This window comes from Aphelocoma coerulescens, chromosome 1, assembly GCF_041296385.1.
Source record: "Aphelocoma coerulescens isolate FSJ_1873_10779 chromosome 1, UR_Acoe_1.0, whole genome shotgun sequence".
In the NCBI taxonomy this organism is placed as follows: Eukaryota; Metazoa; Chordata; class Aves; order Passeriformes; family Corvidae; genus Aphelocoma; species Aphelocoma coerulescens.
The window spans coordinates 18,491,650-18,518,919 of record NC_091013.1 but is presented as its reverse complement, the minus strand read 5'-3'; the positions used below and the strand labels follow the sequence as shown (position 1 = coordinate 18,518,919).

The 27,270-nt window shown below is 37.6% G+C and overlaps 1 protein-coding gene across 2 annotated transcripts in view; it reads left to right on the top strand.

Annotated features, from left to right (window-relative positions):
* EGFL6 (EGF like domain multiple 6) overlaps positions 1-19,273 on the top strand; it is a 33,115-nt gene extending 13,842 nt beyond the window's left edge. The window contains exons 8-12 of one of the 2 annotated variants that reach the window (XM_069028696.1): positions 5,888-6,214; positions 14,098-14,178; positions 15,307-15,393; positions 16,747-17,012; positions 18,184-19,273. In XM_069028696.1, the coding sequence (XP_068884797.1) occupies positions 5,888-6,214; positions 14,098-14,178; positions 15,307-15,393; positions 16,747-17,012; positions 18,184-18,279 (857 nt within the window). In that variant the 3' untranslated portion in view covers positions 18,280-19,273. The remainder of the gene's footprint in view (positions 1-5,887; positions 6,215-14,097; positions 14,179-15,306; positions 15,394-16,746; positions 17,013-18,183) is intronic. The other variant, XM_069028706.1, reaches the window with a different exon arrangement.
* Positions 19,274-27,270: the final 7,997 nt, after the last annotated feature.

Genomic DNA, 27,270 nt, shown 5'->3' with positions numbered 1-27,270 from the left:
AGTTTCAACTTCCAGCAAAAAAATGTTGACTTTTAACAAGCAAAAAGAAACACACAAAAATCTGACTGATACTGAAAAGTTTGAGATGGACATAGATTACCACAGCAGAGCTGTTTAGAACATTCTTCCACTCAAATTCAATGCTATGAGCCAGTTTCCTTGCTAGTCCACATCCCTTGTGATATGTCACTGTAGTTCACTGAAATGGAAGGATGCATTTGACTGGATATCAAAGCAAACTGACATGACACATCTTGATACGGTTTTGTTAAAACAAAATGTGCCACAGGTGAAATGTTAAACAAATACATCAGATCAAAATAGTCTGGGGTTTTTTTGTTCATTTATTTGGCTTTTTCTTTTTATTGAGAAGGTAAAAATTTCCAGAGAAATTTTCTTGTTGACTAACTCTATGTATAAAATATTTTTTTGTCAAGCAAAAACAATTGAACAAGAATGATTGCTTAAATATGAACAACAGAAATATTTTCACTTGTGGAGAGATATTTTTTGATGTCTAGCCCTGTAAAAAATCGGTTCTGAAGTCAGATGATTCCTATCTTCTCACTGGTGTTTCTCTTACATAGTTTGCCCTCTGTCTACTTCCTCATGTCATATTTCCAGTTACCCAAGTCCATTTGTTGTTTAGCAGAGGAAGGATCCATGCCATTCACAAACTTAATAGAATACACTAAATGGAAAAGAGATTTAGTAGAAGAGAGGATAGAGGAATAACACACAGTAATGACAGCAGTCAGAGCCATAGGCAGAGGTCAGCCTATGGTGACCTAAGGTGAGGGTCCAGCTAGAAAGATGTAAACAACAAGAGAGGAAGAGTAAAATACAATCAGTGGTAGGTGAACCCTGAAATGCAGTGGTGCTAAATAGAGACTGGTTTCTCTGGTGGTAATTCCGCCACATATGCCTTGTTTTTTAAAAGAAAAAGGAGGAGACTCTTTTAGGTCTGAATGTTTCAATAGTTGATTTTTACTGCAATCCCCAAGAACATCTGACCAGTGTAACTGATGGAGGCAGGACGTGTCTTGCTATTTGGGAAAATGTTTTTTCAAACAGTGACACAAACAATTGGATGTACCAGCCTACAGTGAAAACACTAAGTGTTCTCCATGTCATTTGGCAGTTGTGGAAAAGCTTTGGCATTTTCCTGCAGCCAAAAGAAATTTTGCTATTGGGTTTAATGGGATGAGGACACTGTCTTGGGAATTTAGGGGCTGAAGGCTGTGGCTTCACACCTCTTTTGGTGACAATGGCTACAGTTCCTGTGGTCCATTCCAGCTCCCAACCGATGGGCCTGGGCTTGTGCTGCAGCTGAACAAAAAGCTTCTTAAATAAGTCTCCAGTACTCCACATAATTATTTCCACAGAGGTGGAATCCTGTTTTTACAGGGAAGCATTAGTTCTTTATAGCAATTGTCTCTAGTATAAAAAAAAACCCCAAACACCACCTGGCTACCATGGAAGCAGTATTTGCTTTTTTAAAAAAATGAAAACCATTTTAATATATAACTTAATTTTTGGAGTATGAAAGGAGAACAACTAAGCACATTGTTTATAATGAAACTCCTATGGCTACAACTCCTCATGCCACCAAATAACTGAATAAGTGAGGTAATATATAATTTGCTTTTGCACAGAAGGTGGTGGAAATTCTTTCATTCAATTTGTATGTACACTATCTTGGAGAAAGCTGCTGAAACATCAGGTTGCAAACACTGCTGCTGGTACGGATATGAACTGTGATTATTAAGGCACCCTTCTGCCATTTAACACTCCTGTATGTATGAAACATTAGAGACTATTTCTGAACTGTCTGCAGCACACATTTTGTTTGAGAATCCATAGAGATGGATTGATTTGAATGATCCCTAAAAGGGTTCTAGTCATTTCCACATCTGGCCTCTATCTTGCTGCAATCTGTTGCTGTTCTCAGGTTCATGTGTTTCCTGATTTCCTATTGTGCATTGAAAACCCACATTTCCCCTGCCACATGCTTCTATGTGCATTTCAGCTTTTATTTAAGAATAAAGTCTCACAAGGTTCCATAAGCAATTAAGATTCCTGGGGGAAAAAATGAACCTATTTTTGTTTCACTTTTTTGGCCCTACAAAATAACAGGAAAAAGGATTACTATCTTAAAGTCTACAGGCATCACTCTAAGGAGCTCAACAATGACACTCTTGTTATTGCCCAGCTAGAGGCAGAGGTTACTCTTCTTCATTATGCTTTGCTGGGTATCTAAATGTCAATAAAAAATTCATGCTGGCTCTCTCTCTGCCTCTTGTATTACTTGTTCATTCTTGGTGATAGGGTAACCCTTAAACCCCGTATACGATTTTGCTTTCTTATTAACTTGCCAGTCCTGAGAACGGTTTGGTTTGACATAATAAAGTTTCAAAGCTTCAGAAGCGACTGTGGTCATGTCACTGGTGATATTCTTAAAATTCAATTCAGTATGGAGTCAAATACTGCTGTCACCCTTTAGTGAGTAACACTTAGGCTTTGTCACCACACATTTCCTACTGGATGCCTTGCTGGCTGGTGTAGTCATGTATTAAGCACAGTCCAGCATGACAAACTTGCCCTGATTTCTCAAAGTATCCTTTCCTAAATAAGACAGTAAAAATTTTAGAAATTAAATAGAGGATGAATAAATATTGGTAGATGATGTTCCATGGTGTTTAGAAGAAAATAATAGCCCAGAATATGTCTTTTAATGTATCTATGAAAGCTTTCAGACTCTCTTAAGACAATCTAAAAGAGGTTGATAACTTTTTGAATGATTTCTGAAAGTATGTCATGCTAATCTAATCTTTACTCACATCTACAGACTCCACCTGCACGTGGTAAGTGGTTGTCTGTCTCCCTCGCTACTGCTCCAACTCTTATATAGAGAAGCTGTAAAGGGAGCTGAAAATCCTGAAAGGATTTGTAAGCCAATCTGCTAGGCTTGTCTCTCAGCAGGTTTTTAAATACACTGTGAGGTGTGAAGGTGGAAGCAGTGGGGTACCTGCTGGAGTGCAGAGCAAGCTGCCTCCTGCTGCATCCCCTGTATGTTCAGGGCCAGCACTGGCTGCAGTCACAGGGTGTGGGGAAGGAAAACAGATCAGTCTGTCCCTCTCCTGTATCATCCCCTGAGCACTTCCCTTTACACAATGCAGGACAGAGTCAACAGGTTGGCATATGCTCTCTATGAATTTTTTTCAACTCAGCTTTCACAACTTGGTCATTAGACATCCTACACCAATCAGTGTCTGTGAGTTTATGATTTTGTATAGCAATTGATGACAGAAAAGTTTTACTTTTAGCCCTCGGCCACCATTTGTCTTTGTTGTTCTACTTCTTGCCTTAATTCTCTCTAATTCAAATAAAGAAGATACCTTTGAAAATGGAGATATTTTCATATTAGGGCAATAAACAGAAACTGCATGAGCAGGAGGCTTTAATCTGCATGCTTCCTGATTGAAGGTACATAAGGGAGAGCTGGGGTGGAATGCACTACATTTCTCTGCACTTTCCAAAATTCTCTGCAGACACATGGACAGATAAATGCACAAATGTTTGTGACCAACATCTCTGCATTTATCTACATGTCTTGAGGTAAAGGGTCCTGAAAAATCACTGCCTCAGCTATAGAACCCTAGAGTGCCAGCGAAGGCAAGCTGCTCATTCAGGCAAGTCCACAGGCATTGGATTGGAATCCACAGATTCAAAAGAACAGACTGAGTTTAAGGTGGTGTATCCTTACATTGCATTAGTCCTCCTGCAATTTATGGGTAGACATAAAAAGCCTTAAATCCACACCTCTGGCTACTCTAAAGCTGAATGCAGGTTATTAGGAGATGAGTGCTGTCTCCTAAAATATGCTTAGTGTCTAGAGTCTCTTTGTCTCCACAAGCATGGAGATTTTCATAGTGCAGCAGCAAATTGGAGTCTGCAAGCACATGGGAATTTATAAATTTTCATCCCCCTATTTTTCTCACTCCTTTCAGTTGATTTTCCACACTGCTAAATTTTGCGCATACAAGGAGATTGGTTTTCTGACACCATGGAGGTTATTATCTTGAACTGTAAGAATTTTTCATTTCATGAGGAAAACTTCAAAGCAGAAACTAAAAGCAGATGTTCAGGTTTGCTGAGCAGTCAGTCCTGTGGCCTTGAAAATCCCCATAGCCTCTTTATTAAAAGCGTGAAGTTTCTTGTTACTGATTGTCAAGAGGAAATTTGTTTGGAATTAAGCTTTCCTGTTAATTTTTATTGCTGAATTCTGAGTTTAGACCCAGGGAACCTTACATCCTTCATGACATCATCCTCCAGAGGATACTTAGTGGAGTATTAGGAAGGAGTTTACTTCCAAGTATTTGACAAGCAAGCCTACAAGTTTTATCCAAAAGAAAGGAAGAACAAATCCTCAATTCTGACTTTTATTTTATTGGCATGTTTACTCCAACAGCAATCTCAAAAACACCTGGATGCTACAGTGAGCACACCAAGAGTCTGATTCTGTTCCTGACATACTAATAGCATGTAGCTGCACTTGCTATAAATAAAATGTGACAAATTCACAGTGATAGGATTGTATTTTCCAGGAGTGAATATAAATTCAGGGAACTTTCCCCTTTTCCTACTAAACTGCAGTTCTATTCTATTAAGGGGTGTTTTTTCTTGTGCTGTGTCTCCATGAAAAGAAGCACAGAGAAAATAGTACTACCCAAGGTTCCAAGTCCAGTCCATCTGTCTCAAAGTACTACTATAAAATGTTGATAAATACAAAGTGAGGAGCAAAATAGGAACATATTCTTGCCCTGATAATACGATCATTAGACAGCAAAAGCAGAGGGAAATAAAAATACCTGTCTTCCACCATAATTTTTAATCCTAAAAGACTGCAGGTACTGCAGCATCAATACTGATTGAGAATCAAAGATGGGAAGCAGTATATGAGTCTATTCTGATGCACTGATTAAAACAGTCTCTCTTTATGAAAGAGCTTTTTTATAGCACACTGAAACTGCTCAGCTTTCATTGTTTCCTAGGTAGTTCACATAAAGGACTCAAACTGCAGAAGGCTGTCAGTAGTTTATGACATGGTTGTGCACAACATTTGATAGTAGTATCCAAAAGGCTAATTCCAGAATAATTAAAGTAATACCACTTTATCCAAAATTATAAGCTATAGTATTTCACATTGAAGAGGAATAATAAAATGGTAAATTCTCAGGAAATGTTACATTTATGTTCTAGTCCATCTTGGAATTGCAAGATGGTAATAATTTGGCATTCTTGGATGCTTCTCTGAATTGTGGTGTTTACCCCGTACAATTAAATATCCCTTAGAGCTAAAAGAAATATGATGGAGCAGCTTGATGTAGGTCTCCTCAAAATATCCTCCATTTCAGTAGCTTTCAGCCTGCCATGTAAAGAAAATTAAGCCAGAGAATTTCATGAAAGATAGCCAAGATAAATGCTCATTATTATTAGGCTGCAGTTGTTGTGCAGGGGATCCCAGCTCCATGGACAATTTTAATCCACAAATTGAAGCAGGATTTTTTTTTTTGTTATTTTACCCAAGCTCCAGTGTAAAAGTAATTTAAGTAAGGGGCTCTATGGCCTGTGTCACTCCTGTGTAACATGAGAGTCCAAAGAGATCATGACAGAGGATTGCTTTGGTCTTTTCACTGTAACTCAGACAGAGCTGTCCATACAACAGAGATGAACAAGTCGTGTGTTAGGTTCTGTGCAGAACTGAACTTGTATCTCGTTGTAGAGAGTTTAATTCTATGGGTCTCTAGACCTTGTAAAGAACACCATGGTCCCATTGCTGAATGATTCCTTAGATTAATATTTTCTGTTTTCTTCTTGGTTCTAGTTATCCCTGAAAAGTCAGTGAAGGAAATTGCAAGAATCCCTGGAACAGCTAAGGACACAATTAAGAAACTTCTTGCACATAAAACCAGTGTGAAAAAGCATGAAACAATCAAGAATGCAATCCCAGAAGCAGCTGAGACACCACCTTCTAAGACCCACTTGCAGTTACTGGACTATGAAGGTGGTATTGGTCTTGGTGGGAGCTACAGTGAGGAAGAGAAAGAAACTGATGCTGCTGCAGAGGAGGAGGCAGAAGAGTCAGATGAAGAGGAGAAGGAAGATTTTGAAAATCAAATTGATGAACGAAGCCTTAGAGGAGATGTCTTTTGTAAGTTTCTTTGTTTTTTAAAAAGTCTGGCTTCAATGTAAACATATATAAACACTAAAAAAATCCTCACAAAACACAGACACTTTATCAGAATTTATTTGTAGAAAATGAATCATAGAATCATAGGATGGTTAGGTTCTAGTTAATGCATTTGAGAATACATTTGAAGACTTTGAAAAACACAGCAAGAAATTGCACAGCATATTGGAACTAGATGATCTTTAAGGCCCCTTCCAACCCAAGAAACTCTTATTATTATAATTGGTGTTTAGTACAGCTGTCTCAGTCAAACATTCTTCAAGGTAGTGGCAAAAATATGTAATATGAAAAACACACACTGTCAATAGTTCATTCATTATATTTTCCCTTTTCCAAAGTATGGAAAAATAATAAATAATATCCCACAGCAATTAAAATTATAATAGTAAAAATGAAAAAAATAGGTTAACATTCAATTTATTGCTATTTAACTTGGAAAGACAGATAAGTATGTATTTTTTAAAGGAAAGATAATTTTAAAGTCCTCTGGAAAAAATGGTCTGTAATATTGTAATACTGTAAGACAGCCAAGAAAAAATGTAATTTTTCACTTAATACATTGGAGAATACAAACTTCGTTGCCAAAGGCATGTTCCTAAAATTGCCCTTTTTTTTTTATTTTCAGTAGTAATTGGACTGTTTCAGTTTAAGCAAAGGATATATAGACTAATATTGCTTCCTCAAATTATGCTAGGGAGCTGATAAACAGAACAAAGTCAGGACTTTGCTCACCAATCTCCTCCCTTCCTGCAAATATTAACAGTGAGTGCTAATGGCATGTTTCAAGTTTGCTGACAATACCAAAATGTGGAGAATGACCCATTCATTGAAGGGCAGCACTGCTATTAAGATCTGGCCAGGCTGTGGAGGTACTGACAGGAACTTTATGAAGCTCAACAAAAGCAGATGGAAAGGGAGAGAAAAGCCTCATGCAACATTATGGATTTGGGATGACTGCTTAGGAAGAAGCTTTGCAGTAAAAGGCAAGTTTTGGACTTCCCATTACAAGACAAATGAGGACACACTGGCATGAGTCTAGCAGTGCTCCACCAGGGTCAGGGGCCTGGAGAATGAGGAGAGGCTGAGACAACTATTTTTTCTAGCTTTGACAGGGGAGGGCTAAGAAGAGACCTTATAGATGTCTTCAGCTATTTAATGGAAGGTTACAGGGAAGGAATAGACAGACTTTTCTTGAAAATATACAGCAATAGGACAGGAAGTGATGAATACAAGTTGGAACAAAAAAAATTCTCATTAGATATAATGAAAAGAATATTTCACCATGAAGGTGGACAAAATTTGGGACAGGTATGCAGAGAGGTTGTGAAATATCTATCCTTGCAGATATTCATACTATGACTGAACTGGGCATTGAGCAATCCCCTGATCAGGAAATCAGACTAGGCAAACTAAAAATGGCTCTTCCAACCTACATGATTCTGTGATTAATTCTGTGTTTTCAACCAAGAATTTCAAAGTAGTTTAGAAAATAGGGTGTGTAGACCTGCATCCTGGAAGATGCTTGGATTTCTCTCTGGTACTGTAGGCACATAACGTCACAATTCAGGAATCAGTAATATTTCTAAAAAAGCAAAACAGCTGCTTCCAAGCTGCATGCATCTGTTTGTCAGCTTTTAACCTTATGAAATGGTGACAAATTTCTGACTAATGGTGCCATGTCTCCCCAGTCAAGGATCCTATGCTTAGGATGTCACTCTCCCTCTAGCCAGCCACACCTAAGCCCTAGACTATGTCTTTACTCAGCCTTTCACTCCTGATTAGCATGTGCCACTTCCTCTGAAGAAGTGGCCCTTCCCTCTTCTGAGGATACGTTCATAAATTACTTACCTAAAAGAGGTAGCAGGTGCAGGAGCTGATGCAGAATTGGGGTTGAAGTTTCCACTGTATGGTAAACTACCCTTGGGGTTCATCCTTGCCATGCTGGTACTGCCAAATGCATTTGAAAGTCCCAGGGCAAAGGATTAAGTGACTTGCCTCTGTTCTCTCACAAGAAGCAATAAAACACAGGTCTTATGATAGTCATACTTTTACATTTAGAGAACTGTGTGTCCCACACACTTCCACCAAAATACTATCCTGAAGAAGGACACAACTCTTCCCAGTCATGCTAATTAATCCAAAGCTGGTCATAATTTTGCAGAAACTGTGGAGAAGGTGAGCAGAAGATAGTTGCTATATATATGTTGATGTTTGTTAAGATTAGGTTCTCAGGTACTTGGGCTTCTTCATGAAGATAAGCTAATGGGGACCTTGCATGTGCCAAGAGGGTGGTGTGAATTGACCAGATATGTCATATGAATGTGATTAGACTGGGAAGGACTCAAAAAGATTGACTAATTAACAGCAAAATGCTTGTGGAACCTGTAAGGAGGTTTACCCTTGGCAAGGGTGTGTTCCCCTGCAGCTGTGATTTCTGTAGGGTTAAAAGCTTTTATTTCTTGACAGAATTGCAGGTATATTGCTGATCTAGCACTTTTAGGGGCACACTACTAATAGGTTCCATTAATATTTACTGTAAATAATAAACTAAGTATTTATAAATAATACTCTTATTATTTATAATAAGAGTATTAATATTAGATATATTTATTCAGAATTTTGTGCCATAAAGGACTATGGCCTTTTCTGCTTCCTCAATTGTGAGGCAAGGCAGCCTGTTAAAAAAACCCAAAACCCAAGTCAGCCCTTCTATCCCTTTCTGCCTTTCTGGAAGGGCTGGCTGGCTGGCTGGCTGGCTGGATGTAACTCAGACATCACAATGGGTGTCTTTTTTAGCCTGCTTGGACAGGTCACGAAGGATTGCCAGGAATATTGCCCCTAGGGTAGGGCCACCCTGCGTTTTGGCTAAAAGGACAAGGGGCTCTGCTCTATCTGCCTGGTGATTCAAGGGGAACTTGGTCTCCTGTACTGGGCTACATGACCTGATGCAATTGCAAAGGGGGGATTATGCAACCTTCCAGTTGAGTACTCAGTGCTACTCTATTTGGAGTGCACTAATTTTCCAGATTTCAATTTGATTGAGGGCACACAGAGAAAATCCTTTGTCCATAGGAAAATACAAAAAATATTTTGTTGTCATGATGATCGGTGAGATTATTTTTCAAGCATCTTCCCAACAAAATAAGGACATTTGAACACCATATACCTGGGCTAGGCAGAGAGGAAGAGTCTACTTGTTTCTACAAAAATTACCCCTACAGCTGACAGCAGTAACAATGAATATTACTGCTTGAAAATATTAAAGCACTGTGGTTCATCTGTATTTTTTCCTATACTGTCTTTGTTTCAGTCACATTTGGCTGGAATTTTCCCTTACAGATGTAAGAGATTTATATGCTGAACTTGCTAGAGAGATTTTATTTTGCTAGGGGATACTGGCAGAAAGTTGCTGTGGTACTTGATGCAGAGATAGCAGCATGCACAAGATGTAGTTCCATTAGGTTCGTGAACTCTGTATCATTTGTGGCTTTCTTGTTTGATACCAACTGTGATTCAAGGACTTAAAGCATTGTGCCATGTTCATTTTCACTTTGAATACATAGCTTAACTGTGTTTTCTTTCCTTTTAAATTTCCATGTGTTCTACTTGATCCTTGTTATCATAAAAATTCAGTCATGATTCAGGTGCTTAAGTGCTTGAACATTTGGCTTTAAAAATACTTTCAATTTTAATGATATTGAGTGATCCTTCAGAGAACATCATTAGCTCAAATTTACAGCTCATCAATTTGTACATTTTTTCCTTTCTTTGCTGATGTCTATTCAGCAGATTCCTTTACTACAACACGAAATTCCTCCATATAATCCCCTCAAGTATTCACATAGCATCTGCCTTTTGTATTATTAATACTGGTATTGTTTGTCTTCCAGGAAGAGTAGTTAATTAGGAAAAATAGAAAGGTCTCCTTAAATTGATGTGTTATTTTATCATAGTAGTTTTACTACAGAATAAACATATAGGGAGCCAGAGAAAAAATATTGTAGAGGAAAAAAAAAAAAAAGGAAATATTATATGGAGATGGAAATTATTAAAATAGGCCCAACTACCAAAATACTGGACCTTTGTGAGAACTGCTACTCACAATTTTTTTTTTTTAAAAACCACACAATAGCTAAAGATAGCAAAGTGAAGCCCAAAAAATTTAAGAAATGTCAAAATTAAGGTCATCAATGAAAACTTAATTTTTTTCTTATATTTTTATATCTTATGATACAGTCTGAAATTACTTCAAATTACTATTTTCTGTGGGATACTTGCCTTGTCCAATGTGAAGGAAGGACCTGTCCTGTTGTGAAAGGTGCAGTTTAATAAATACGAATATTTATTTATTAACAGATGAATTATTTATCAATATGATTATTCGTCATTAATTATTTATTCATTATTATTAAATAATTTAATAAATATGTCCTATTTACTGCAAAATTTGCAGATGTATAGAAAATGAGCATAAACCATAGTATTGGAAAGCTCTTTATTACATGAGAAATGCCCTTTCTCCATATGGAAGAAGACACAGAGAGCTGGACCAAAGTATTTGGTTATATAAGCAATGACTGTAGAGATGCTACACTCAAGGTGCACTTAAATAATTAAGGACAACCTTAATTCTGACAGTTTCTAACATTTCAGTGCTTTTTGGATACCACTGGTAATCCAGAATGGTATTGCCAACTGCAACTGAATTCTATATTCTGTACTTCATCAGTTTATGAAATTCCCATTGGGCTTAAAACTCCTGTAGTATCACGTAGCCAGCCACATTATTACATGGAGACACTTCCTTTGGTAGCACCAAGAATGATAAAGAGGGTTTGGTTTCTGGCTTATTTGGCAATACTAAAAGTGGATTGTTTCCCTTATGGCTTCACAGATCTTAATGCTGAACAAGAGGGCTCCCTCAGTTAATCATGTGTTTGCTCTTAATCTTATTATTTTCTGATAATTACACCACTCTGTGAGCTATTAATGCTCAGATCACAGGTCACTTCATAGCTATACATGTCAGACTTCTGGCAAATGTAATTCTTTCAGAGCAGGATGTGGTAGCAGAGAAATGGGATATTCCTGTGAGTCCAAAATAGTAGCATACCACATACATAGGAAGCTCATCTTAAATTTACTACGTCTTATATTCTGCTTGATTTTTTTACGGTGCCCACTCTGTTTTTCTGGTTTTTGGTTTTTTTAATGGGCTTGATGACATCAGTGGTTAAGAACATGTGGCACAATGATATGAAGGGGTTTGTATGTAGAGATTACATATTAGCTATTGCTGCAGATAAGTAGATGTAAGGGCATCTGCAGTACAGAAAGGATGGACTCTGCTGTACCTGGAGTGGGACATATGTGTGCTTTTGTTGGTGAGAGTTTGTTCTTAGGGAACATGAAATGAGACCTGCCTTTCTGTAAGACCACTTGACAGCAGAAGAGCTAAAAAGACTAATTCTGACTTCTGCCTATTATTTATGAAGGAGTAAACTTCGGATCCTGGCTATGTGTGAGGATGGTCTGCTGTAAAATGTAGGCACTTTTCATGCAGTAAGGTTTCTCTGAAACCTTTCTGTAAGCTGAACCTTGCAGTTTCTCATAATATGCAGCCGATATCTTTCAGTGAGTGCAAAACCTGACTGTAATGCCTGACTGAAAACAAAAACAGATTTGGAAATAAAACTGGACTCTTTTTCTGTCCAAAACTGGACTCTTTTTTTTGCTTGATAACACATAGCTACACCTGCATGTATCTCTCTCAAGTGAATTCAAGTGTAATTCAATAACTTAACAAATAAATCATTCTGGCAGCTGTTGTCTTCTGTTAAATCACTCCACTCTTTCAAGAACTGATCATATTTTAATAGCTCTCTTCATTTTGGCAAGGCTTTTCATAGCCTGACCCTCTTCCATGAAGTACAAGGCCAAGTTTATGGCATGACAGTAAACTTAATACCTAATCTCTATGGGCTTATTCCTAAATGTGTATATGTAAACATATATTAATTGGAGAAAGAGGTATTTTAATCCTTGCCTTAAGTATGAATATTATCCAAGTGATCTAAGCAATGGTCTGGGTGAGGGGAAGGCTAGGAGGACAACAAGAGAGCACATGCTCCTGGCAATTTATCAGAAAGCTCGTAAGATTGCATGAGTCTTCTTCCTCAGCTCAATTCAGCACCTCTGGAAGTGCCTCCAGGGCCTTTTTGTTAGTGTGTGTTTCACTGGGGTACACAGAGCAATTTTTGACAGTTTTGAAGGAGAACAAAGGTGAAGTGGATGGCATAGCCTTTATGGTGCTAAGAAGCTCTTGATTGCAGTAGCTTCTAAGTATATTCTTAAAATTAAGTATGTGTGAACATGTTGGAGTATTTAAATGGATAGCTCAGTCAAACTCACGGGAAAAAACCTCCCCTCTGAACAAATGTGCATCCATGGGAAAGTAATGACTTTTAAAATATTTGGCATTTGCATATATGATACAATGCTGAGTAGGGAAAAGTAATTTCCATAGGTCCTATCATCTGGCATTTTTGAGGAAGTCTGAGCTATTCTTAGCACAGCTGCCCACAGGGCGTGGCTGAAAAGTGAACTTCAGTGTTGCAGGCTTTCCACTAATACATTCTCTAAACAGTAATCCAAAGGCTTCTCCCTCACTCCTCTAAAATGGCACTTTTAAGCTCCTCCTGTTTTCATTGGTGTGCACGAATATATCACAGGTATCACCTGTTTATATGTTTGCAAAGGATAGAATACCAGTGAAAGCAGATCTTCCCGTTATCTCATGTGTGATTAGTTACTTACACGGAGTATGCATAACGAAGTTGAGACTTATGATTATTTTTTTTTGTGAGAGCACTTATCTATTAATCACTTGAAATAATACAACAAAAGCTTAATTATAGAACTTTAAAACACTTATAGTAATTTAGAGTATTACTTAGCATAAACAAGAATATTCTGTCTCACCAGATAGGAGAGGATCTCCCTTGGTCTCTGAGGCTGAGAAATAATGCTTATTGAGTAACCACGTCTTTCAGGCTAGTATCTTAGAGAATGTCCCTAACATTCATTGGCTGTGCTGCTTTACTGACTCTTCCAGTTTGGCACCAGACACATCAACCAATTTTTAAAGAAAACTCACTCGGGTTTCCACTGAGACTGGTTATCAAAACATCAGTGTGTGCTTACCAGCTGTAGCAGGGAGGGTGAGGAAGGGGAAGGGCAGCTGCTGGAGCCTTTCTTCCCAGCAGACAGCAGAGCTGATCAGGTATGCAGGAGAACCCTAGCAGAGAGTGTGACTTCAGAAAAATAACTTTCTGGGGCTTCTGTTACAGCAGCACCAGCTATCACTGCCCTGAATACAGGGCTGTATGCCTTTGATGCCCTCATGTTGATGGCTTTTACAGTCTCTGACATTATCCATTTTTCGAGGCTGCTGTTGGCAAAGTGCTGCCAAGTCTCTGCTGAGTTCTGGTAGAGTTCTCTCACTGACTCTGGTAGAGTTCAGTGCAATTTGATCCTTATAGCAAAAAAGCAGATCGGCCCACTAAAGAAAGATCAACATTTTATGACCTTGTGAATCTGTAATTCAATGAAGCTGTAGCTCCAGTGCTTATAGGTTAGAAGGCTCAGTGCTGTGGAAAACAGCAATTTAAGCAAACTTTTAAAATTAAGAGTATCTAACTGCACTTAGGAATCTGGGTTTGGTGGTGGAGTGGAAAATACATATATTGATTTATTTAAATAAATGATGGCAGGTGGTATAAAGGAATTAAGTTCCATTTTCTGTTCCTGTGATGACTCAGTACTTGACAAGTTGTTTTCCCCAGTTCCCAAGGTAAAAGAAGCAGCTGCCTTTGTCCCTCACCTGGCACAGAGGAAAATTCCAGTGTCGAGACCAGAGCAAGAAGGTGGCTTATTTTTATTATACAGTATTTATTTTCCTGTGTATTGTATCTTTTTGTGACAAGCTATGTTAGCCAAGTCAGAACCAGTTTAAAAGCCTTTAACATAAACCAAAGATTTTGTGAACACTTTAGAGAGAGCACCTGGCCAAACTATGCTACCAGTTCCAATGTGTCCTTTTCCTGTTTATAACCCATGCATAGAAAGTTTCCCCACATTAGAACCTGACTTGCAATTGAATTTCACTTGAATAATTTCATAGTCCTAAAATAATAAAGTAGCTTCTATTGTCTATAAAATGAAAACACGTTGCATAGCACACAATAATCCTAAACAAACAAAAAAGACAGATGTGCTGGTTGACATTTTCTCCAATTTAGAAAGCAGTAGTCTCAGAAACAACAGATTTATACAGCAAAGCTCTCAAAATGCCATGTCTCTGACTCAGGATAAAATACATTCAAATAACAAGAAGGATGCTTCTTTCTGAGGAAATTCAGATGGCCGACGTATTAATCTGATCTGTCATGTTTGCATTGCAGAGTGCTCCTTTGTGTGTGTAATGCTTCTCATCTGCACAGTCACGAAGGCCATGGTGTGCTCTGGCTGACACCCTTTTTCAGTGTGCTCCAAAGGTCAACTGATTTGGGCTATTCCCAGCACCACGTAGTTGGAGTATGAGGCGCTGATGTAAGGGATTCTTCTCATGGGAGGCCAGTTTCTCCCAGTGGATAGAATTGGAACTTGAGCTGATTGCAACTACAGCAGTGTAACAAATGGAGAGTGGAGAGCTCTAAAGCTGGCAGATCTCAAACAATTCCTGATGCTAAACACTAACACCTCCACCTATACTTGGGGATTTGCAGGCACTCGGTATACAGAAGTCACAGCATATAAACTCATGTGCAGATGCAAGATTGGCAGTAAAAAGACACTGAGCTAAATAAAGAATCACTACATAAATTTGAATATTTTTCTTTTTTGCAGTTTCATCTAGGTCAACACTATCAGAATTCAGATTATAAATAATTTTAGAATGATCTGTACATTAATAACTGTATGAATAAAGAGCAAAATGTTTTAACAGTACTTAGGATATAGTGCTCCTATTATCTCTACCAATTTTTTTTCAGTTGATTGCAGCTTCAGTCGAGGTGTGTGTGACTGGAAACAAGATACTGATGATGACTTTGACTGGAATCCTGCTGATCGAGATAGAGGTATTTAACTACATGTCATCTAGATAGGCTTTGATTTGATGGCTTACCTCTTCCAAAAAAAAAAAGGTGGTGGGGGGAAACAGAATCCAATATTTTTCCTTTCTATCAGTGGGTTTTCTTTATAAAAGAAGAACGTAGGCAGAGGACGCTAGTAGGGGATATTGTTTCTTTGAAATATCCAGTAGCAAATGGTAATCAGCAGCATATTTCAACACAAATAAATCAAAATGTAAGAAAAATTATTAGAACATAACTGTTCCGAATTGCAAACTACAAGGCAATGGAAACCTTATCAGCTACGTGTTGTGTCTCTCCAAGATTGGTAGGACATTTAATCACACATCTGTCATTTAGATGGATGTGGCAATGTAGTCACTCACATGGCTTAGATATCACGGGGATAACTGCTCAGACATCTCAAACTCGGCGAGACAAACTCAGAATAAGCCAAGGGCAAGGGGCTATTCAAGAACAACCAATACATGAACAGGTACCAATGGGATCCTGCTAAAACCTGAGAAAGAGCTCCATGAGAGCAACGTGGGACTGCTGGGCGGGTGTACATAAAAAGGTGTGGATAGGGATGGACAAGTTTGGTTGAAAGGATGTCTTTACCCCTGTTATAGAAGTTGCTGCAGTAGTGACCAGTGGATCCTACAGATCCTGCAGGCTGCTTGCACCAGTTCCCACATGCACATTCTCTCCCTCCTCCCTCATAGTCTTTCCATGTTAGTCTTTCTTCACTAATCCTTCCTCTTCTGCTCCATGTAATTCCCTAAATCCCTTCTCTGTGCTGTCAATCCCAGGAAAACCTTACCCATGCCTTATCCTGTCTCCCTGAACTTATATCTGGGGATTATGACTTCATTTATGGGCCCAGATGTTTTATTCCTTTAAGACTGTGTGTGTTTGTCACTTCATTGGTCTTCCAGGACTTGGGAAATAAGCTGTCAGTTCCCTTGTGAGTTTGTCATCAATGCAGAGGACAGTGGAGAGAATATTGAGCTAGTTCAAGTACTGAAATAATCTGATCACAGAGGCACAGCAGCATGTTTCAGACTGTTGCATTTGAAAAACAGATGGTTTTGCATTTGAAAGATAGTGCAAGGAAGAATGACTATAATTGCCAGTGAAATATGAACTCATCTCCTCTGTAAACTGATCTGATTTCCAACAGTACAAGTTCCTTGCAAAGTACACTCCCTACTGCTTTTCTCCAGTGTGATTTTAAATTATTCAAGTAAACAAGCTTCAGCTTCCCCTTATTTTCCTAGCAAACATGGATTCAAACTGCTAACAAATAACATGAGTGCATTAAAGATGATGTTTGTAAAATTATTTTCTTTTTACAAGGCGATGGCTACTACATGGCAGTTCCAGCTTTTGTGGGGCACAAGAACGATATGGGGCGTCTGAAACTTCTCCTCACTGACCTCAAACCAAAGAGCAGCTACTGCTTGGTTTTCAGTTATCGGCTTGCTGGTGAGAAAGTGGGAAAGCTTCGAGTGTTCCTGGCAAACAAAAAAACTGCTCCTGTGTGGGAAGAGAATAAAGGAAAAGATGAAAAGTGGAGAACTGGAAAAATAGAGATATTTCAGGGGGCTGAAACAACCAACAGTGTAAGTATAACACAATTTATAAGCCAACTACTGTAACCAACATGCCAGTTTAATTTCCTAACCCTCAAGAGTTCCACCAACTGTTTGATAGGCATCAGCAATCAAAAGGCTTATCTGAAATGGAAACAGGAGCCCACATTTTAGGGGCCATAAAAGTTATCACCTGATTGTAATTTCAGAACTGAATCACCCCAATTGGTTAGAACACTGATGCCAGTAATTCTGTCATTTTGTAAAAGTACTGCATCACATCATAAGTTAACACAAGTAATCAAAATCTGCCCTTAACATCTCATGCAACACAAGCATACATACATGCCTGAAAAAATGAAAATTTTCCATTTCATAGAAGAGGATGCTCTCAAACCACACTAAACCAGACCATTAGAGCAAAAGGAGACATCATGTATAATCAAGGGGGGACCATCACCTTCGGATCAGGGCATACCAACAGGGAACACTGTGCACTGATGTATGCCTGGAAACTGCCTCAGTCAGGACTTCAGCCAGTTTCCCCTTGAAGTTCTGGGGTCTGCTTTCCGTTTGTGTGATGGAACATTTTCAGTGCTGTGTAAAGACTTCTACTGTATAATTGAATACAGTGAATATAAAGGAAATGCAAGCCCTTTTCAAGGTCCTTTGCACAGCTGGAATGATGTAGAAAAACTCTTAAATAAATGATAATCAGACTATAAAATAAAAACAGACATCCTATTCATAAAAATAAACCTCCTCTTCATATATATAGTATACATACTATACTCAATACATACGAGAGAGTATAAATGTAATAGTTTATACACACAAAACCTGAGGATCCAAATAGATCAAAAATGAACAATTGTAATGTCTTCAATAAATGAAATGCATGAGCATCACATACTGTGATAAAACTACATTATAGGATGATTTCTTTCAATTTGTATTTTTTGTACAATAAAAATAAATAATATTATTAAAGTAATCCATTTAGCATTGTAAATCTGTGCAGAGGATTTTAAATCTAGTTCAAATAATGCACAAAAGTTTTAAAAATGGCAAAGATTCAAGTCATTAAGTCTTGTGTTGTAATAAAATATTCTTCATATATAGCATTATAACTAATTAAGAGTTGCTAAATGTTTGGATAAACTATATTTTTACTCTTAATGCATATTTTTTCTTATGACAGGTCACTTTTGAATCAGAACGTGGGAAGGGTAAAACTGGAGAAATTGGAGTGGACAATGTTATACTAATTTCTGGTCTATGCCCAGAAGATACCTGATAATGGACACTTGAGTACACCAGATTTAATCCTATTTTTCACATTTTCCTTATTAGTAGTGTATTTTTGTATTCTTTTCTTTTTTTAAAAAAACCCCCGCAAAACTATAAAATTGTGCCTTGAACCTAATGCAACAATGCAAATAGAAAAACTGATGTGCAAGATGCAGATTATGCTTTTTTATGAGTTATTCTAATTCTAATACATGTGTTGAGTGTAATACTACTGTATTTTATAATTCAAGGTCAGGGTTTCTGAAGTATTATTTGTCTGGCTTTTTTACAAATTCTACATGCTTTTACTTCTTAAAAATCTTCTCGAGGCTATTCATTAGTCTTCTATTTCATTTCTTCTACTTCACAAGAACATAAAGAAGTATTTAAGAGGATGTTACTACTTCTGGTGACATAATTTTCTTACTTAGTGGATATGTTGTCAAAAAATCAGTATTCATCACCCTGTGTGCAGTAAGGCAATCATACACAGAGCCAAGGTGTTTGTTGATTTAAATACTTGTGCAAAGATGGGTGCTAGGTGGAAAATCCACAAAGCCAGCACAGCAAGCAGAAATGATGACCACTATTTAAATGTTAATCTTGATATATTCCACTTACCTAGTATATATTCAGTGTTTACTACTCTACTATTGCTGAGTTGTGCTCAGCTGGCTTCTTATCTTGGGCAGCCTGGTGGCCTTCATTGTTTACTATTGTATTATTGCTGAGCTGTGCTGAGCTAGCTTTGTTAATTTCTTCTTATCTTGGATGTCCTGCAGTAGCACACACTTCCTCCCAGATTTTGTTACTCCTCTGGGTCTATGATCTTTGAAGCATGTCAAGCCCTAAACTTTAAAAAAGTAATTCTATTGACAAATAATTTGTCTTAAACATCAGGGAAATACTCAATCTATTGAAGAAGTAGGAAGAAAGGGAGGAGACTTCATTTCTCTTTTGATGGAGCTAAGCAAGTTGTAAGTGGATTCATGTCTTTGAGGAATATTTTCATTACCAATAAAGTATGTAAAATACCTTCTTTGTCATCAGTGTCTTTGAATCACGCAAATCATTGTTAAGAAATGATCTCTTTACAGTTTTATAAGCATTTAATATTCACCATTAACAGATGATGTTACCAACTGGCACAGAAAAACAAGAGCAAAAAGAATGACCCATTCTTAATGTTTAAGAAGCTTCACATTATGTACAGACCTTCAGGAACAAAAGGCTCCTGCTGGATTGCAGGCCTACTTTGACCCCATTAGAGGTGAGAAAGAATGATTTTCATTGTCCAGGAGACAGTATGACCTAGTGGCCACAAAATAAGGCTCCTCTTACACAATTGAAAAAAATAATCTTTGTTGTGAGGTCCTTCATGACCCTTCAAACATCAACAAAAGGGAGGGAGATTATCCACCATCCCAAGGAGCAGGAAGGTGAGCAGAACTTTCTCCCACAGACCAGGAGCTGCCACCCACTGCCATGCTTGCCCATGCACACAAGAGTATGTGCATGTACAAATACACGTTTGGGAAGGGACAAGGATCCAGGTCACATTTCTGAAAGGAAGTCAAATGCTGTGGAAGATAACACTATTTCTGTCGTGTGATCTCTGCAGAATGTACCTAATGACATGAGTTCCAAGAGAACAGAGAAGCCCATGGAAAAGCCCTGGTTCAGTCAATGTTCAGTTAAATATGTGTACATACATTTTTCTCTTGATTAGCTCTGTGTATCCCCTCCCACGCTGGCTACTCACTGTTTATTATTAGTGACTCTCTTATTTTAGTTTTTGTATGAAGAAGGGGACATCCAAATTGATTGAATAGAATTTCATAGTCTAACACTAAAGAATTTTGAAGAATTCAGCCTATATGAAACTAAGCTTTTTAACAAAAACACTACACCAGGTCAAACACCTTGAATTGCACCTACGAAGCTAGTCAGGGATGCTTGAGAGATTCCTTGTTGAAACACAATATTTTTGCACTGTGCACACAGTTGAGGAAAGGGCGGGCAAAACTGAAATATCTAGAAAGTTTACTATGTAACCAGGAAATGCTGCTTTTTGTTAGAACTGGTTTGTGTTACAAAACAGATACTCTGAGAAGTGTGCATGGACTTCAGCTTTGACATGGGAAACTGTTTCCTGGTATCTTTGGAGCTGCTGAGGAAATTGCAGAAAAAGGACTTGGGAAAAGCAAACTCTCTTTAATCTCAAGGCAAAGACTCTGGTAGCTTCAAAGTGAGGGCAAAGTTCCTTCAGCATCAAATTGGATGCTGACTGTGATTGATCTCAGGATGCCTGAATAACTTGGTCACAGTGAGGCAGAACAGTATTTTTCTGGATTCACTCCTCCTTGTCTGACTCTGAAGTTGAACAGTTCTTACTGAAGATCAAGAAAATGAAAGTTCAATTTTACTGAAATAAAATTCTGTGTCTAGTTTCAAAGAGCAATAATTTACGCAGTGCCTCTAAATACTAAGAAGCCTAAGAATCATTACAATCTTGAGCACTGCAGTGTTTGAAGTGCAAATGAGGTACATGTGTGGAGCAAACTGAACCCACCTAAAAAAGTGCAGCTGGGCATTTCTTGCATGGGCAGTTACTAGGCATAGAAAGATAAATACTGCCTGTGGAAGGCATAGTATCTAAAGGGTATTTGCTCAGTACTCAACAGAGAGTAAACAAGTGAACATGGTCTGATATGGAGCTGATATTTATTCATTGTTGGTTGAGTCGTAGCCCACCATGAATCATAGCCCACCATGAATCATCACTGGGACAAATACTTTACTGGTAGAATTCCATCAAAAGTCACGTCAAAAAGATTTCATGGAATGAGTAAGAAAATTATTTGCACAGATGTGTACAAACTAACTGCAATAGCTACCATAAGACCGTCTGTAGTAGATACAGAAGTGGTTTCCCAATTGTTTGCAGTGGATTATGATACACCTGATAGCGTGCATCACAGCGGATCAGAATTTAGCAAAATAACATCTGAATAGCAAAACAAACCTTTTTTTGTTGTGAATAAATTCAAAAATAGCTTCCACAAAAGCAACAAAATAAATCCATTCTGTATAGACAATCACATAAACTTATCAGCATATCAGCAAATTAACTGGATTTGTTTGCAACATTCATTCTGAAGATGGAACTGCTAAGGGCAAAACCTCCATGTTTCTCCTTGAGATGAAAACAGTTAAAGGACATATTATGCCTATAGTCATTAATGCCTCAAAATGTTCCTGACAGTTTTCCATTACCGTGAAATGTGAAATCCATTATCTGCTTGATTATTTTAGACAGCAAGGAAACTGCACTGGGAGTATTTGAGAAAGTTACAGTTATGCTGTAATCAAGTGTCTTGAACTTTGATAACATCATTAGTAACTCTTAAGTCTGATAACACACTTTAGAGACAGTACTCTGCCCACAAGTTAATGGGAAAAAAAAGAGCTTCTAGCTAATTGCCCAAATCTGTACTGCATCTTTCAAAAGCTACTCAACAGATGTGATCACTTAATCTTGAATGTTGTAACAAAAGGTTTGAATCACTTTTCTTCAGCTGCCAGAATAACTAACAGAAGCATTTCATTTTGACAACAGTGAATACATGGAAATGCGGAAGCATGTTCCCAAAAGATGGTTATCTTTTAACCTGCAGCTGGCAGGAACTTAAAACATTTTCCAGCTATTAGATGTTATATTTATATACTAACAAATGATTCCCAAATGCAATTTTTTAGGATCACAAAGGTCAAGATGATGAAGAGAGGTTTTCAATGACTGCTGCTCGTATTTACTTCATAATTGCTATATTGTTAATGACAGAGTCCTATACCTGCATGTACTGGAGGTATTGTAACTCATGACAATATATTAAAGAAAAGGTAAATAGCAGCGTGAATAATAATTTACATGGTCATATGTGCAACTGTTACATTAAAGCTCATCACAGCAAAAAATTTTTAATAGAAAATAATTTCTAATTTTGACAGTTACTAATCTCTCAAATACCTGACTTTAAAGTTTGATTTCAACAAAAGTAAATGCAGTCTCTCTAACCCTCCCGTTCTTCAGGAAGGGCACATTATACAACCATTGAGAGAAATGATTATTAATTTTTTATTTAGGGAATGCTAAACTGGGGAATATTTAGCCTTCTGTGAGTCAGTGATTTTTTTTTTTAATAGCTTGATACTCTGAAAACCTCTCAATTTCTCAATATTTCTGTAATGCCTTATACCAATGTCTATTTCAGATATACTTCTGAAACTTCTCTTTCAATAGATTTGAGAAATCATTTTAAAAGTGATCCTTTTAGGTCCTCAGATTAAAGCTAATTTAAATCACACATTTAGAGTGTTTTATTAATTAATCTAAAATGAAAGGGAGCTATTTCAAAGCCAAACATTATGTAAAATTATACAATATATGATAAACAACTAGTGTATTTGATGCTGATAGAAATAAGGTCTGAGCTAAAGGAAACAGCATGTCCCTAGACTTGCCTTAAAACAGCATTTAATTATTTTTTTCATATGCTTCCTTTTACTTCCATGAAAAGATGGTGCTTCTCCAACAAGTTGGGTGGTTTGCAGGAGCACTAAATAGCTCCTCAGGTACATTCTGACAGGGGCCAAGTTCAAGCTCTCCCTCAAATGATTCCCATTAAGAGCTTGGGAGTCAAAATACTCACGAATCACTCCCAGGAGCCAGTTCACACGCAGAAGTGCCACTTTTTTGGTGTGTAGAGGAGGAGGTGACATGTTTATTTTTCTGCTGCTTGTTTAGACAGACAATAGCAAAGTTAGTAGCTCATTCAGGCACTTGAAATCTTTGTCCAGAGCTGTCTGCCCTGCTGCATTGCTTTCTGCTGTGGTACAGCAAACAACAGTGCTTAACTTTGATGCCCAAAATCTGTTTGCTGAACTGGATACCTCTGGGCCACAGTCAGTAAATCTGACTTAGGCAGATAAAGCAAACAACCAGAGTCTGGCCCTTGGTTTCAGGTTGATAGCAGTTTAATATTAAATCCCTGGGGTTTGATTCACTGCAGGTTATTACAGTTATTACAGTCTCTGTATTTTGACTCACTGAAGTATTATATTTTCTTGCTGTATTTGATATCTCAATTCATTTTATTTTTGTGTACTGCATAAGGATTCATCTTCCCACTTGAAAAATGACTCAATTTACAATTATACAATACCATAAAAAAAAACAGAAGTCACAAACATGATAAAATGGTACAAAATAATGATAAAACCTTTTAGAAATACATGCCATAAAGTAATCAGAAACTTTTGAAATATTTCAAAATCACCCACAAAAAAACTATTCTCCCCCGAAGCATTAATTTTATTCCAAACTAAGTAATGTTCACAGCTGATTTTAAAAGTACTAGAACAGATACTGTACTCAAGAAAGCCACATGTTTGCTTACAGTGAGTTAATCATTTGCATCACTTTCCTGCCCAGGATGTAAATATATAGGAGTCCTAATTTTCTTTGGCTTCTTTGAAACTGCCAGAATGTTAAAATAGTCACCCTTTGTAGAGCCAAGGGGGCACTTGTAGACTGTCCCAAGTACGTGCATTATTGAAAATGTATGTGAAGGTGTGAATAGCAAGATAATAATGTTTGCCTTTATGGTTCAAGAGAGTTAAACTGAAAGGTGGCTGCAAAGAATCTTGTGATACTGAGTGACTGTGCAAGCAAATGGGATATGAAAATTAATTGTGGGTCACCACAAGTAATGGAATAGGAGTAAATAACCTTCTTTATGTCTATATAGTCAGTGGCTCCAAATTAGCTAATACCTCTAAGGGAAATGATCCGAGAATGACTGCATTTTCTTTTGAAACTCACTTGCACTGAAAAAAACAGAAAAAAGCACATCAAGTGTGTAAATGTCCCCTGTCCAGATCCAGTTCCTATATATTTTTCCCATGTTTCCTGTACTGGCATTGCTCTCTACCAAGTCATGTAGTGATGGAACACAGGAATAGTTTGTAGTTGATCTACTTGCTGGTTCCTTCAGGAGGAGAGTCGATGGAGTCACATCATTGTCATCACAGTTTGAGAGCTTTCTTTAACATCTAGTAACTATTTCAAGAGTACTGTGTGTATGTAAACAACCCCAGGACTGCCACAACAAATTAATATTTGGCTCACCAACACCTGACTGGTTCACTGCCTATGCATAACAGAAAAGGAGACATAGAGAGAGACAGCTGTTTATCTCAATTTCCCTCAAGTGAAGTACTCTTCAGTGCTTAACTAATCAAGTTACTCAGATGGCTTCATTACCCTCCAGTGACTCTGGCAGAATTTCTTCATAATCCTCCTGGCAATTCAATTTCAGGTCTTTCAGGAGGTATGATACCCCCACTATGTACTGGAACTCCTGCCAGGAGAAAGAGCCAGGAAATACATGGGAAATATCTCTCATTAACACTACCCAGTTAACTTTATGTGCATCATCCTCATAATCCTAAATTCAGCACATTCCAGTGTTACAGAAAATGCACAGGAATCTCAGGACATGGAAATAAACAGCATGGGCAGCCATATCAGGAGAACTGAGCAGCGTTACTGCCAAGCTTGTCCGCTGCTTGGTGCTGGAGGTTTTATCTCATCACACATAAGCAGCATCAGTTCAATGCCAGCCTATGGAAATCCAGGGCCTCATCCACCTCCCTCTCAGAACTGGATCAGAGCCTAAAAATGTGAAAGTGACTCTTGAAATGAACAGCCACCCAAGAAGTCATTCTTTGTGGGAATCAACACACTTCAAATGCTGTGATGGAAGGTACTCTCATGAAATTAAATCTGTTTGAGTCCCTAAATATGGCCCAATTCTTGGATTTTCAGAGTCTATGGATATGACATTTATATAAGATTCCCTTCTACATATCATTAAGGATGGAGGGAGATAACTGTTTAAAACTCTTTGGCCCCTATTTAATTTAATTTTATTCAATCATAATGCTTTGCTTCATGGTGTTCATATTATGTTATTTTTTTCCCTCACTTGCTAGTAGAAAGGTAAGGAGCCTTTTTATGAATAGAATCACACTTCTAGATTTTGGCTTTTTTTCTGGGAACTCTAAAATCAATATAAATTCAGACTTATTGACAGGATGTTTTCTTTAAAAAAAGAAAACCTTAAACTGAAGAAAACTCTCCAGAAAGAATTACAGTAGTGGACCATGAAATGAATGTCATAGGTCCTGTTATAACATTAAGATAGGACATAACTTTAAAAATAAAAATATTTTAAAAATTATTAGTAAATAATATCCATGCATTTGTTTTTTGTTTTTTTTTTTCTTTAAATAGAACCATTGTTTCAGAAAAAAAATAAATTACAGAAGCTTATTTGAAGCATATACTATTCTCTACAGGAACCTTATGATGGACATTGAAAAGCATTTTACCAAATAGTTCTCTGGATACTTAATACTTTCCCAGCTGGCAGAATATCTCACTTTGTTGAATAGAAGCCTATGTTTCTAGAAATGCAACTACTCATCACAGCCAATACTGAAGTTTCAAGGAAGTTGTCACTGTTAGAGTAGCACTAATATTATCCTGGAAAACCATACAAAGATGGACACATATATCATTACACACATACCCATATATGTATTAATTTAATGAATGTATAATTTTTGTTTTGATTTGCTTTACTTCAGAGGTAATTGAGAAAGCATTATTGCATCTGTTCTATAAGTGGGAAATTGGAATAATGATCCCTTATTCATTAAATCAAAGACAATTTAATGGAGATGCCCAAGCAGTCTTTTGAGTGAGAAACCAGTCTGCAGGAGGGGCATCCTCAGTTTTGATCCCTTCTCTAAGGAGGGCTAATCACAAGGAACAAGCCAGGCTCCTTTTTTGCTTTCCTGCCAAGGGAGCTCTCTGCTTCTGTAGGAGGCAAGGCACTTTCTGTTGAGAATATAAGGAATCCTGTATGTACTGTTCTCACAATCACACAGGTAGAGAAAGATTAAAGAAAACTGGCATTTAAAGCCTTGGAGTGTCGCGATGGAGCTCCAAACGGAAACTAAACTGTGAACTCTGGCAACAAGAGCTGCTGCTGAGTTCCTGACATATGTATGCTGCAGAAATACTTCAAAATATGTAACATAGGCCACTGGATGACATGCCACATTTGGACCTGGAAGGTTCTGATCCTGCTCTACTCATATGTTACTGTGCCATTTCTGGACAGTCATTCTTCATCTCTTGTTTCATAAAACTCTTTGGCATAGGTAGTCTCCCACACTTTTTTGCTGTGTGAGACACAAAGACAAGGCAAGAAGGAAGCCTGATTTCAACTGTGGCCTTCAGCTAGTCAGGGCTAACCATTGCATCACATGTTCAATCACTGATGAATTCATGAGTTTGGCACAAACACATAGTGAGTTAGGAATTGAGCACCATAAGCAATCAGTCTATAAAGCAACCACTGCAGCATTAGCAAGGAAAGGTTTGAGATCACTCAGTGATGAGCATTGATCAACTGGTTCACTACAATAATTTAATAAATTGCTTATCTAGGGTTTTTTTACATCCTATACAAGAATGCAAGGCTTTTTTTCCCTGTGTGATTAGTAATGGTAATGTTCATTATATCAAAATAAGGAAAAAGTGGTCTGCAGTACGTGATATTCTTGCCAAAACATATTTGGCACCTTCAGGTAGGCAAAATCATACTACCGAGAGCAAAGGGCAACGCAGACCTCATAAGTAAATAAAACCAAAAATATGTGTTAAAAAAATCATACCAGCTTTTTACTATATCTGAGTATAAATCCCAGCATCATCTGTAGATTTGCTATAGAGCCAAAATCCTAGAAGTATTATCTCTTAAAAAATAAATTTGAACACCTATGTAAAATATATATGAAAGAGGAAAGCAGTGCAACAAAGGCAATGAAAAATACCTTTGCTTTGACTAAACTACATAAACTTTTA